The sequence below is a fragment of the Coregonus clupeaformis genome, unplaced genomic scaffold (genome assembly GCF_020615455.1).
Source record: "Coregonus clupeaformis isolate EN_2021a unplaced genomic scaffold, ASM2061545v1 scaf0068, whole genome shotgun sequence".
Classification (NCBI taxonomy): domain Eukaryota; kingdom Metazoa; phylum Chordata; class Actinopteri; order Salmoniformes; family Salmonidae; genus Coregonus; species Coregonus clupeaformis.
The window spans coordinates 190,074-204,172 of record NW_025533523.1 but is presented as its reverse complement, the minus strand read 5'-3'; the positions used below and the strand labels follow the sequence as shown (position 1 = coordinate 204,172).

General features: G+C 46.6%; 1 protein-coding gene across 3 annotated transcripts in view; it reads right to left on the bottom strand.

The window, feature by feature from the left end:
* The window catches only part of LOC121540338 (transducin-like enhancer protein 4), an 80,235-nt gene extending 66,670 nt beyond the window's left edge, over nucleotides 1–13,565 (bottom strand). For all 3 annotated transcript variants that reach the window (XM_041849139.2, XM_041849141.2, XM_041849140.2), the window contains exons 1-3: nucleotides 12,784–13,565; nucleotides 3,588–3,685; nucleotides 2,542–2,605 (exon numbers count right to left, since the gene is read on the bottom strand). In XM_041849139.2, the coding sequence (XP_041705073.1) occupies nucleotides 2,542–2,605; nucleotides 3,588–3,685; nucleotides 12,784–12,807 (186 nt within the window). In that variant the 5' untranslated portion in view covers nucleotides 12,808–13,565. The remainder of the gene's footprint in view (nucleotides 1–2,541; nucleotides 2,606–3,587; nucleotides 3,686–12,783) is intronic.
* Nucleotides 13,566–14,099: the final 534 nt, after the last annotated feature.

Genomic DNA, 14,099 nt, shown 5'->3' with positions numbered 1-14,099 from the left:
GCTCTGTCAGGTTGGATGGGGAGCGTTGCTGCACAGCTATTTTCAGGTCTCTCCAGAGATGATCGATCGGATTCAAGGCCGGGCTCTGGCTGGGCCACTCAAGGACATTCAGAGACTTGTCCCGAAGCCACTCCTGCGTTGTCTTGGCTGTGTGCTTAGGGTCGTTGTCCTGTTGGAAGGTGAACCTTCACCCCAGTCTGAGGTCCTGAGCTCTCTGGAGCAGGTTTTCATCAAGGATCTCTCTGTACTTTGCTCCATTCATCTTTCCCTCGATCCTGACTAGTCTCCCAGTCCCTGCCGCTGGAGAACATCCCCACAGCATGATGCTGCCACCACCATGCTTCACCGTAGGGATGGTGCCAGGTTTCCTCCAGACGTGACGCTTGGCATTCAGGCCAAAGAGTTCAATCTTGGTTTCATCAGACCAGAGAATCTTGTTGCTCATGGTCTGAGTCGTTAAATGCCATTTGGCAAACTCCAAGCGGGATTTCATGTGCCTTTTACTGAGGAGTGGCTTCCGTCTGGTCACTCTACCACAAAGGCCTGATTGGTGGAGTGCTGCAGAGATGGTTGTCCTTCTGGAAGTTTCTCCCATCTCCACAGAGGACCTCTAGAGCTCAATCAGAGTGACCATCAGGTTCTTGGTCACCTCCCTGACCAAGGCTCTTCTCCCCCAATTGCTCAGTTTGGCCAGGCGGCCAGCTCTAGGAAGAGTCTTGGTGGTTCCAAACGTCTTCCATTTAAAAACAATGGAGGCCATTGTGTTCTTGGGGACCTTCAATGCTGCAGACATTTTTTGGTACCCTTCCCCAGATCTGTGCCTCGACACAATCCTGTCTCGGAGCTCTACGGACAATTCCTTTGGTTTTTGCTCTGACATGCACTGTCAACTGTGGGACCTTATATAGACAGGTGTGTGCCTTTCCAAATCATGTCCAATCAATTGAATTGACCACAGGTGGAATCCAATCAAGTTGTAGAAACATCTCAAGGATGATAAATTGAAAGAGGATGCATTTTAGCTCAATTTTGAGTCTCATAGCAAAGGATCTGAATACTTATGTAAATAAAGTATTTATGTTTTTCATTTTTAATACATTTGCTATAATGTCTAAACCTGTTTTTGCTTTGTCATTATGGGGTATTGTGTGTAGATTGATGAGGAATTTTATTTATTTAATCAATTTTAGAATCAGGCTGTAACGTAACAAAATGTGGAAAAGGTCAAGGGTTTTGAATACTTTCCGAATGCACTGTATATACTCTTAGAAAAAAAGGTGCTATCTAGAACCTAAAAGGGTTCTCGGCTGTCCCCATAGGAGAACCCTTTGAAGAACCCTTTTTGGTTCCAAGTTGAACCCTTTTGGTTACAGTTAGAACCCTTTTGAGTTCCATGTAGAGCCCTTTACACAGAGGATTCTACACGGAACCCAAAAAAGTTCTACCTGGAACCAAAAAGGGTTCTCCTATGGGGACTGCCGAAGAACCCTTTTGGAACCCTTTTTTCTAAGAGTGTACATGCATATCTGACCTGCCCCAGCTATCCTCCATCTCTATGGAGACCAGGGAGTCCAACACTAGGGAAAAGCCTTAATTCGCCGACGTTTTAGCCTATTTCATCCTGCTTTTGACCAATAGTCCTGTGGTCACAAAGGTCATGACATTTAGTATGTATGTGTGAGGGTTGATCAAATGTCACTGACTGCCCCCAGTCTATAACACAGAGTACACTGAAGTCTCTCCTCATATTGGAGTAAAGGCTCCTACACATCTATCCAACTGCCGCCAACTCAACCATCCATCAAACCCTGCAAACGTGAAATCATCCATAAAGTACAGCCTCTCACAGTCACAGAGAACAGTCTGTGATTACTCTTAGTCTGAGGTAGTGTCTGTCTGTCTGTCTACCATTGTGCACTGCCCTTCCCTTTCGCTCTCTTTCTTCCGTCTCTCTCTCTCTATCACTCACTCCCTCCCTTTGATGAAATGGGAGCTGCTCAGCAGATGGTTCATATCGTATTCAGGTTCTGTCCTCACTGTGTTTGTACCACAGACATAGACATAGTTATTAACATACAAGTCTTTAGGCAGACAGACTGTGGAGGGGCTCAAGCTGTTGCAGAGGGAGTGAGAGAGAGAGATGTTCTGCTCAGAGTCTCATCCTCCTAACTCAAGATGATGCTCCTCAACAAGCTAGAATCAGGGATGGGCAACTCCAGTCCTCGGGGGGCCTGATTGGTGTCACACTTTTGCCCCAGCCCCAGCTAACACACCTGACTCCAATAATCAACTAACCATGATATTCTGTTTAGAACGCAATTAGTTTAATCAACTGTGTTTGCTAGGGATGGGGGAAAAGTGTGACACCGCTCCGGCCTCAAAGGACTGGAGTTGCCCATTCCTGGGCTAGATATTTTTCTATGTTGGCGTAGTGGAGAGGGGTATATTTGTAAAGGCAGACTGAGACTTCCCTCTCCACGTTGTCTGATTGATGCCTGTGAACCAGCGGTGGTGCGTAGGTGTAAATAGAATAGAACTTACCATGATGTAGTGTCTCTGCATCTCTGTCTTCTCACTGGCCAGCTTCTCACACTCCAGTTTCAGGCTGTGGAGAAAGAGAGAGAACACACACACACACACACGTCAACAAACTGATCTAAGGCAGGACCTACCCTGCTGCAGCTCAACCTGAATCTCTCCTTTGTGTCAAAGCTGAAAAAAGGTTATGGGTCTAGATCAATTAGACAAAGAGACCGATGGGATCCAGGCTGCAGTAGGAGAACAACGTTAGTTTCAGCACACTGTTCACTGCTGTGACGAGAGAGTTATGGCCATGAGTATTCAGCTCATGCTGTGAAGCTGGGCTCTCAGCACCAAGGTCACTGTCTGGAGGTCAACTCTACTCTGCTATCACTCTGATAAAACAGACTATCTCTCTGCTATGATATGGAAGAATAGACCAATATCACCACACCCTGCTAGCCTGTGACATCGAGCATAGGAGTCGGAAAAACAGCACAAACAGATCTGGGACCAGGCTTGCACCCTGCCACTGTGCCAGGAAGACTGATGGATAAGATTAGAATCTCTACCTGCATTTGATCTGCCTGTGTATGACTGTGTTATATCAACCATATAGTTCACTGCACCCGTCCTTGGCTTTCACATACACCACATACAGTATTATTAAGCCTGACGTCTAATCTAGATCGTGTAATATTCCACAGACTAATAAGTGGAGCAGTAGAAGTGCGGCAGTGGTTCCCAGGGGGATCCCCCAGTCCTTTGGAGAGAGGGGGCAGTTCCCGCCTGAGGTACATACATTCATATAGGACACAATCCTCAGACTCCCATCTTCAGACACACAGATACATGGATAGCACAGACTTTTACTTCTATTGTGCATAAACATCAATACACGATAGAAGTAAAAGTCTGTGCTATCCATGTATCTGTGTGTCTGAAGATGGGAGTTTTGGATTGTGCCTACATACGCCTGCATGGGGTAAGATGGAGGGTGGTGTGTATATACTATCTGTATAGTCTATAAGGGCCTGAGGTGAGGTGGAGGGTAGAGTATACAGTACCTGTGGTATTGAGCCTGGAGGAACTGGAACTCCTCCTTGATGCGGTCCAGGGTCTCCAGGACTGTGAACTTGAAAGACTGGCCAGGCTGAACAGGGACCTGGGGGAGAGAAAAGAAAGGAGAGAGAGGAAAGAAGAAGGGAGAGTAAGGTCACTTCAACACACACCATAAAAAAAACATTGTCGTTGCGCTCTTTATCTCTCTGCCCCCCTCTTTCACAAACACTCTCTCGCTCTTCTCTCTCCTACCACCCTCTTCTTCTCTCCCGTTTCCTTCTCCTCTCTCTCTCCTGACTGTCTCCCTCCCCCCTCTCACATTAGCATCTCTTTCCTCTCCTCCCTCTCTCCTCACCTCCCTCTCTCCTCTGCTAGGATGCTTTTTGCTAATGTATTCCTGCCTACAAAGCTCTGAGAAGGGAAAATGTCAAATGAATAACTCATGGTGAATCACAAACATTAAAACGGCACTGTCTTTCACCTGCTAAAAGCAAAGAATCTCAACAAATGCCCCCCAGGAGAACCCTGCTTCCCCCTGGAGCCCGTCTGAAGCACTTTAGGTGTTGTTCCCCTCGCTGTGTAGTTGGGGGAACACAAACACAGCAGGGATGTTGTTTTAGAGGCAGAGCGATATAACCGGGAAGGAGGTGGTTGTGGGGGGTGGAGCAGTTAGCTTATTAGTGCCGGCTATGCAGCATGATAAATGTTCATTGGATGGGGGCAGGGTAAGTGTCTGTTGAGGTGGGGGGGGGATGTCCATAGGGGGAGCAGTAAGGAAGTCCGGGGGTGCAGGAGGGGGACTAGGACTATGATCTGGAGGTAGAAGCTATTGGCCAGTCTTTCAGTTTTTACCATGATGCTCCTGTACTGCCCATGTCTGAGTGATGGAAGCAGGATGAACAGTACATGGCTCGGGTGGATGGGGTCCCTGATGATCTTCTTGGCCTTCCTGTGACACCTGGTGTTGTAGGTGTCCTGGAGGGCAGCAGTGTGCACCTAATGGTGCATTCGGCTGAACGTATCACGCCCTGTAGCGCCTTGTGGTCAGCGGCGGTGGAGTTGTCGTACCAGGCTGTGATGCAGCCCAACAGTATGCTCTCAATGGTGCTCCTGTAGAACACTGAGGGCCCTTGGGGACAGGCTGAATTTCTTCAGCCTCCTGAACTTGAAGCTTTTGACCGTCTCCATGGCAGCCCCATTGATGAGGATCGGGGCGTGCCCAGCCTGGTTCCTCTTGAAGTCCACAATCAGCTCCTTTGATTTGCTGACATTGAGGGAGAGGTTGTTGTTTACTTGGCACCACTCTGTCAGAGTGCCTACCTCCTCTCTGTAGGCCGTCTCGTCATTGTTGGTAATCAGGCCTACTACTGTCATGTCGTCAGCGAACTTGATGATGGAGTTGGACCTGTGTGAGGCCATGCAGTTGTGGGTATACAGGGAGTACAGGAGGGGACTGAGGACGCACCCTTGTGGGGCCCCCGTGTCGAGGATCAGTGTGGAGGAGGTAATGTTGCCTACCTTCACCACCTGGGGGCGGCCCATCAGGAAGTCCAGGACCCAGTTGCATAGGGAGGAGTTCAGTCCCAGGGCCATGAGCTTTGTGGTGAGCTAAGGGGGCACTATGGTATTAAAAGGCCCTGCTGTAATCGATGAACAATATCCTCCCATATGCATTCCTTTTCTCCAGGTGGGTGAGGGTAGTGTGCAGTGAAACAGCGATTGCGTCGTCCGTGGAACTGTCGGGCGGTAGGCGAATTGGAGAGGGTTGAATGTGTCAGGGAGGGAGGAGGTGATGTGGTCATTGACGAGCCTCTCGAAGCACTTCATGATGATGGAAGTGAGTGCTATGGGTCGGTAGTCATTCAGTTCAGTTATTTTCCCTTTCTTGGGCACTTTATAGCTGAGGGGATGGAAGTGTCATGAGGGAGGGACATACTACTGAAACACACATACAGGCACGTGCACGCACACACACAACTGAGGCTAAAAAGATCATGCATTACATTTGACATTTTAGTCATTTAGCAGACGCTCTTATCCAGAGCGACTTACAGTTAGTGAGTGCATAAATGTTTCATACTGCCCCCCCGTGGGAATCAAACCCACAAACCTGCCATTGCAAGCGCCATGCTCTACCAACTGAGCTATAGGAGGCCCTATGCATGCCATTGCTCAGTGTTATTCAACCAAATACTCCCGAACAGTGGTGTAGGCTGCTTACCTCACCTCACACGCCATGACCTCACTTTAGTCTGCACAACTCTATCTGTCCATCTCTCTCCCTCCTCTCATTCCCTCACTCCATCCCTCTCTCACCACACCCAGCCCTGAGAGCCAATACCAGACTGCTCCCCTTTGCCCTTCTCCGCTCCACCTCTTTACCCTCTCTATCTTCTCTCTGCCTTTTTCCTCCCCCTTTCTTTCCCTTCTTCCCACAGCATAGGGTGCGAATCCTGTCTGTCCATAGGCTAGCTAGGTGGCTAAAAGATTGCCTGTTTCAGTAGGAGCTTAATTAGTCTAGACAAGGAAATTCAATTAAATTTCAATTAGGCTAATGGTGGAGGTCAGACACTCTGTGGGCTTTCCAGTAATTAAGCTGAGGGTTGTGCAGCTCAGTTTGTCCCTAGTGCTGTGGCTGTGTGGCGGCTTCCTGGACTGACGGGCTCAACTCAGTACACAACCCCTAAGGGGGAGGGGCGGCTGCCGACTGAGCCCCACTGACCTTCATTCATACCATACTGTTCTGACACACACGCAGGGGAGGGAGGGAGATATGCCATCTCTTCTCTAACAAATCGTCCGAACAGACAGTTGACCACCACAGACTACATTCCAGACTGACCACTGTCCATTTTACATCAGCACTCACTCACAATAACACATTCCTCAATGTAGTCAGGTTTTCTGTATGGGTCAGGTTGTGATTGTCTGTCTCAGACAGAGAGAGATATGACTATAGACCCAGCGGGTTCTCATCTCAGTGTGGCTCAGTTGGGCCCTGGTGGTGTCAGACAGCATGGGGGATCCTGAAACACCAAACAGATCCGGTTAATCTAGGAGAGGAGGGGAGGGAGGGAGGGGGGAGACAGACAGGCCAGCCATGTGGGACGACAGCAGTCAATCACAATTTAGAGGAGCTGGAGCAGAGCTGGAGCAGGGTGAGCCGAGAATTTAGAAGGATTATCTATGGGTGGGGGGGTGGAGGCAGGGAGAGAGGGAGGGGAGAGACAGGGCCAGGAGATCACATAACAGTACAGAGCCGGCAGCCGGGCCACAGCCCTCCTCCCTCCGTCCGTCCACTCATCACTCCCCCTAATCTGTCCATCAATCACTGGGGGAAACATTTGATTTAGGCCGCTGTTTCTGGGCTGAAACAGATGCGGGTCTAGGACTGATCGGGACTGCAGAGCGTCTGTCTGCTCTGTGGCATACTTTCTGTTCTGCCACCCTGCCCGCTCCCTCTCTCCTTCCCTCAGTCTTTCTCTCTCCATCTCCCTCTCTGGCTCTCTCTTTCTCTGTTTCAGACAGGCTGGGGAGAGAGATGTTCAGAGGGGCATGAAATAATCATCTGCTGGTGAAATATTTAGGGTAAAGGCACATGAATAGATGAAGAGTACCAAGTGTAGAAGGGAAGTGTTCATGTGATCTCCGGTGTAGGAAACGTGTGTGGGTGGGTGGGTGTGTCCTACACATCACTCCTGTTCTCTCTTTTTATTTTTCCCTCCACTCTTTCTCCTCTGGGTGTCCCCCTCTCTCCTCTTGGTCTGGTGTCTCCATCTCTTCTGTCCCGCTCTCTCCTCTCGGTCTGTTGTCTATCTCTTCTCCTTACTTCAGGAGTTATAGAGCTCTGGTCTGGGTCTGTCCTGTGTAAAGGCTGGCTGATAGCAGGCTCGACTTTGTAGGGACTAGGGCTAGTGGGGTGGGACACACCCACCAAAGTCCTAAGAGGAGTAGAGGATGAGGACACACACTTTCAGGGCAGTCAGCAGCAACATCTTAGCTGGAGCGGAGCCCTCATTTATCACTTGAAGGTTTTGATACATTTTAGTAATTTAGGGTTAAGTGTCTTGCTCAAGGGCACAGACAGATTTTTCACCTAGTCGGCACGGGGATTCGAACCAGCAACGTTTTGGTTACTGGCCCAATGCTCTTACTTGCTAAGCTACCTGCCGCCCTTTGATACCATGGCACTAGCCAGCCTGCCACTTAGTCACAATACATTGTGGTGAGAGGCAAAAGCCAACGCCATCCAATACTGGATTAGAAATGGAAGGATTGGCGGTGAAAAGAGGGCTTGGAGTGGATCCAAAATTTGGTCAGATCAGCTCTTTTTATAAAAACCAACAAAGGCTTTGACTGAGGGGAGAATGAGTGTAAGGATTGGAGAGCACAGTTAATTTGGATTGATGTGTTCATAATTGACTTCATAAAGAACCTGTTTGTTATCTGAAATGTAAACAGGTAACAGTATGGATGAAGATGATGGTTACATCTGCCAGAAAATATCCATGATGTACCTGTATTTAATTAAAATCCTGATGCATGAACAGGAAAACAAGCTCCACAATACAGATGTATCCAGAGGAAAACAGGCGAACAACCCAAAAGCAAGAGAGAGCTAACGCACGCACACCACCACTCGCCCTAACCTAATTAAGGGAACATATGTGATTTGTGCAGCCAGATATTTGGCGTTGGTTTGTTTACTTGGCCGTAAAAACAAAGTGTTACCCTGAGAGGCGCAGAGAAGTGAGACCAGACCCAGTACACAGACAGCTCCCAGCTAGAGTATTAATATGGGCCTATTGGTCAGGAGGTGGAACACATAGGCCAGACTTAAGGCTAGATTTACTAGGCAGATGAGAGATTACTGCTGTAACACTGGCACCCTGGTGAAGCAGTTAGTAGTATGCTCTCTGTCCCTGCTGTATACACACACACTGGACCTGTGTCCCTGTCTGCCTGTGGTATGTCCCCTCCTGTGTGAGTCTACTCCCATTAAATCAGGATCAGTCCAGGGCCAGATCAACTCTCTCCAGACACCTATCACAACAGTCTCTGGGGGGGTCGTTCAGTCAACAAACACACACACACACACACAACTCAGTCTAAGCGTGCAGGAGCTAATGTCCACCACCCAAGCCTGCAACATCCAAAAAACAAAAAAACTCTGAACTGCACCAACAAAAATATGTCAACTACAAGGATTCTGTCTGTGTTTAACATAGTGTAATGCCATGTTCATTTTAGTCCATGCTGTGAGTCCCTACAGGTAAAGACAGAGTGGTCTAGTCAGTGGATGTACTGAGAATCAGCTAGTGTTTCACAGACCTCAAAGTAGACTTTAGCTTTAGCACAAATCTAGGCTCAGATTACCTACCATACCTCTAATTTTAAACTCATTAGGGGGGTTGTAGTGGTTGTGGCAACTGCTACCTACTCTGTCTATGTAGATAAGGACCGTGTCCATCTATCCATCTATCCACTATCAGGCCTGCCTCCCATGGCTCTTGCTGCAGCGGTTGGAAATGTGTGTTTGGTAACTGTGGAAACTCAGGGCGTGACAGCTCAAGCATTCACAGCCTGGTTTTATTGTTCTTGGCCTGGGCTGGCGGTGGTTCACAGTAGGGTGGGCGATATTACGATAGTATCGTCTATTGAGGTCAGCCATCGTCAATGGTGACGACATTGTGATGTGACAGACTATACTTAACCCATTTCAACATGACTGGCCATGCAGTGCACAGCAGGGCAGTGCATGGGTGACAGTCTGAGTAAATTGCCTATATTCCTATTTGCTATCGCCCATTTAAATTAATATGTTATATTTACAGAATGCAACAGAACAATGTAGACATGGCTAAGTTCCACCAAAGCAGCGCTAAATGTCTGGTCAGAAAATATGTTTTCGTTTTTTCTCTCTCTCCAATAGTGGATGATTTTTCCCGCTGTGCTATTTCATGATCAAACAATGAATCTATCTCAGAAAGTTTTAAAGGTGCTACATATTGCATTTCTCCCCCATGTGTAAGCTATGTGAATTGCAAGAACACTAGGCCGCATTCAAAACAAATCTCCCCCTCCTCCGCATCTCATTTCACCTTAACATGGTGGAGACTCGCGCTTCAGTTTTTACTTTCGGTTTCGTCCACCAGTTTTAAAACCGATGTAAAAACTATATTTTTAGTTATAGAAAATATATTTCACAGTGATTTAGATGGTACAATGATTCCCTACACTATTCAGTGCTACACTATTTTTTTCTCTCACATAAACTGAAATTGAGCGGACTGTGTAGATTTTTAGCATCCAGGAAATGACCATTGGTCCCTTTCCCGGTTTCCACTAGATAAACACAGCCAAAACAGTTTTCCCATTTTGTCAACAGAAGCCAGCAATAGGCGAATATCACAACACCATGAAACACTATCATTCCACTATTATACTGTGAAACACTATCATTCCACTATTACTGCAGATATATTATGGACATTTCAGAAATTACATTGCAAAAATATAAATCCTATGTGTAGCACCTATACATTGTTTTTGAATAACCTACAAATATGGTAGGCTTAAGGTAATAATGAGAGAGAGAAAACAAACAATAGCAAGATAGAAACATCTAATGAGAAATGTTAACAAACCTGACAGTTGAGCAAAGCAGTATATGAGAGAAAATATGCTTGCGTGCATGCATGCATGCAAGGCCGAAAAAAAATCCCTCCTTGACATTGTGAAACAAACGGGCAAAATCCTAATAATTGAAATAACATAAAAGCATTAAGACAAATTAAGTTATGAAAGCAAACAATACAAAGATGGAAAAATCGAATGAGAAGTCTAAAGAAAACTGAGGCTACAGCTGAGGAAAGTTTATGAAATAACACGATGTGTAAACTAGTTGGCCTGGGCCTATTTCCATATTATTCTAGCAATGTACAACCTACCTTCACAGCCTAGTACCCTAGACCTAATAAGAGAGGATTAGGCTAAAATGCTAAACAGTTTTTAATTATCCAGTTCTGAGGACAGCAGAGTTGCTTGTTCTGTCTGCAGCCCATGATGATTTACAACCCATTGCACAATGCACAGCCAGCGAGGCTCTTTGACAGTGTCACTCGCTCTATTTGCGCGCTGCAGCACACACATACATGCCCACACACACCCCAGTCGTGCCACAGATTCACTAAATATATTTGGTCAATGTCGGGATTTATCTCATCCCTCCCATAGCATGCGAGCTCGCGCTGGCATCTTTTAAAAACGTGTTTCTGGGGGGGCTATACCAGAGTATAGCAATAGGGGGCTATACCAGAGTATATCACGATGTTTAATGAGTACATAATAATGATGTGACAAAGATTGACATCGCCCAACCGTAGTTCACAGAGCAGTTCCTCACTTCAGCCACAAGCATCCAGTGGAACCAATTATGTTAGACTGTTTCTGTTTGCCTTGTAAAGCAGCCCTGGGTTTAACCCTTTAGGAGGACCACTGAACAGAGAACAATGTCTCTTTTCCGTCACAGGAGTCAACACAACACAGTGGTGTTGCCATGTCTATGTGGTTTTTGTTTTCAGTTACTTATCATTTCAAAAGGCCAGTGACATTTGTGAGTGATAGGGGAGATGGAGGCCCTTTCTTCTCTTCTTGGTCTTGGATGGTACATACAGGATGTATACAGATACCGCTAGTCAAGTCCAGTGAGTCTGACGTTTAAATTATCTGGACATTCATATGTTTCATTGATACAAAATAAGACATTGATTGATAGGATATTAATAGTATAACAAGATGAGGCTTGGGATACATACAAAACATGACTACCTTTGGAAAATGAGATGCAAAGAAACTAGTCTCTTGACAGTAATGGGTACAAGGGGCTATTTCAAAGTCTACGCAGTCACCCTCTTTTCCTCATTCTCTCTCAAGCTCACACACACACACGCACACGTTCCTTGCACCCTCACTCTGTGCTGTAGATCCCATTACACCAGTAGGCAGCAGAAGTACAATTCCACTGGCAGCAGCAGTATGTATTGATCTGTTAAGGTTGGCTCAATCTGGAACCAAACTTTATCACAAACACCGTACAACTCTGAACAAAATCTCTGAAGGGACTAAAGAGAACAGAGACTGAGTATAGTCCTATAACCTGTGTGATCTCCTATTCATTTCCATTTCTAATTCACAATGCCTCGGTTCTCTTTCAATCTTGCTTCCATTCTATTCCACTGATTTGCATTCTCTCTGTACATATAATTGATTTCACATGCCCCCTCTTCTGAAAATGTCGGCTATAATTCTCTGTGATTGCAGGCTGAAAACGGAGTGTTCACTGACACATTTGCACCAGATACAAAGACACGGACAACAAATCTGACTATAGAAACTAGACCTCGTATCTCTCTATCCGCCTCTCTCGCATGTATGGTCAAAGCTACCCCCTCTTCCAGCTTCATCCTTCAGTTCCTAATACTGTAGTTCAGTAAATAATGAGAGGAGGGTGGTAGGGAGAGAGGGGACTGAAGGGAATACCTTCCACTGCCTTCTAACACACTATCCTTGGACACATAAACAAAGATACAGCACAGAGCGCACGCACACACACACACACGTTTGTTTTACTATCCAAACAATTGATTCCCATTCAAAATCCTATTTTCCCTAACCCTAACCCTCAACCTAATCTCAACCCTAACCTTAACCCCAAACCCTAACCCTAATTGTAACCCCTAAGCCTAAAATATACCTTTTTCCTTGTGGGGACTGGCGAAATGTCCCCACAAGGATAGTAAAACCACACACACACCCACCCTCCCCTGTCTTTCCCCTGTCAGCTGCACCCAGGTGCTGTTGAGAGGTAGTTGAAAGGTAGTTGTGTGGGTGGTATAGCTGACTCTCACATCACTCGTGTGTGTGTATATGTGTGTGTGTGTGGGTGTGACTGCATGCGTGTGTTTGTGTGTGTGTTAGAAGGAATCTCTTCATACACCCTAACTGTTCCATGTTTCTGTCCCTCTCAGTGCAGTCCCCATCTCTGTCCCTCTCAGTGCAGTCCCTGTCTCTATCCCTGTCACTGAACAGTCCCCGTCTCGGTCTCTCTCAGTGCAGTCCCCGTCTCTGTCCCTCTCAGTGCAGTCCCCGTCTCTGTCACTAAGCAGTAGTCAGATAAAGAGAAAAAGAGGGTCCACTTACCGGATGCCTGCCCTGAGGGTACATGGTCCCAGGAGAGGATATGTTCACAGTCTGTTTGATGGCCAGGTCAGTGCCCGTCCCCTGGCCCTCAACTCCTCTGCCCTCCACCAGGAACACAGCCCAGTCCAGAGCTTTCCCCCTGCTTTGGTGTGGTCTCAGGCAAGGTTGGAGAGAGCAGTCCTCCCTCCTGCCCAGTCCTGCTCTCTTCTCTTCTTTCCGTTCAGCTCTGCTCTGTCTCTGTCTGACACGGAGCCTGTCGACACAGCTGGGAGAGCTCTGTCTGTCAGTGCATCCGTCAAACGAGTCTCACGGTAAAACAAATCCCCACACTCACACTCAGGCTCCTTTTCCTTCTTCCCGTTTCCTCGGTATAACCAAAGTCTCACTCTCGTTTCTCTCTCTCTCTCGCTCTGTGATCAGTTAGAGTCCACACGCACTGACATGGCAGTGAAGCTTGAGCGTTACACCCAAGTACCCCCTCTTTCCTGTCCCTTCACCAACCCCTCCAACAAGATACAAACACTACACTCCTCCATCCAAATTCACCTACAATCTACAGTACCTCCAGCCCTCTTCTTCTCATAGGAGAGAGCAGAACCTGAAACTGAAGGGTTGCCTTCTCTGTTGGAATACAAAATAAATAAAAAAAGAGGGTGAAAAACTGACAGAGAGCGAGCTTTGCCTTTAATCTAAATAAAAAAAATAAAAAAACAGGAAAGCAGGAAAGAACAGCAGGTCACTAGAAGATCCAGTAGGATTTTCAGCAGGGAGCCCTAGACTGTAATATATTGTGCCTGTTGGCTTCAACATAAACAAGACAGCCTGCTAAAGCTCCCTTTAAGGTGGAGCGGCTGAGATACAGTGACACCAACACGGAGATATATAGAGATCCCCTTTCAATTGTAGTCAGATGGACAAAGCAATCAGCCATGCACAAAGAGACAGGCACAAACAGAAACACACATCCTCACACACTATCGTTACAGATACGAGTGCACACACACTCGTAAACGAACCACTCACACAAACACAGATAATTAGTCATTCTGAAGAGATAAAAAGGTATGTCAGTATTCTAATTCACACACGCACACACGCTGACAACACACACACAAAAACACACTCACACAGAGAGAGAGAGGGATTTCACAGATTTCAATACCCCTGTATTTATTTGAATGTCAAGAAGAAAATAGTCCTTTCAGTACATAAATGTATCCTCAGCAAAGAACTGGGTCTACAATATATAGGCTATGTTAAACATACAATGTCGAAAAATGTCTCAAGACATACTAATAATGTAGCGGTTATTTCTG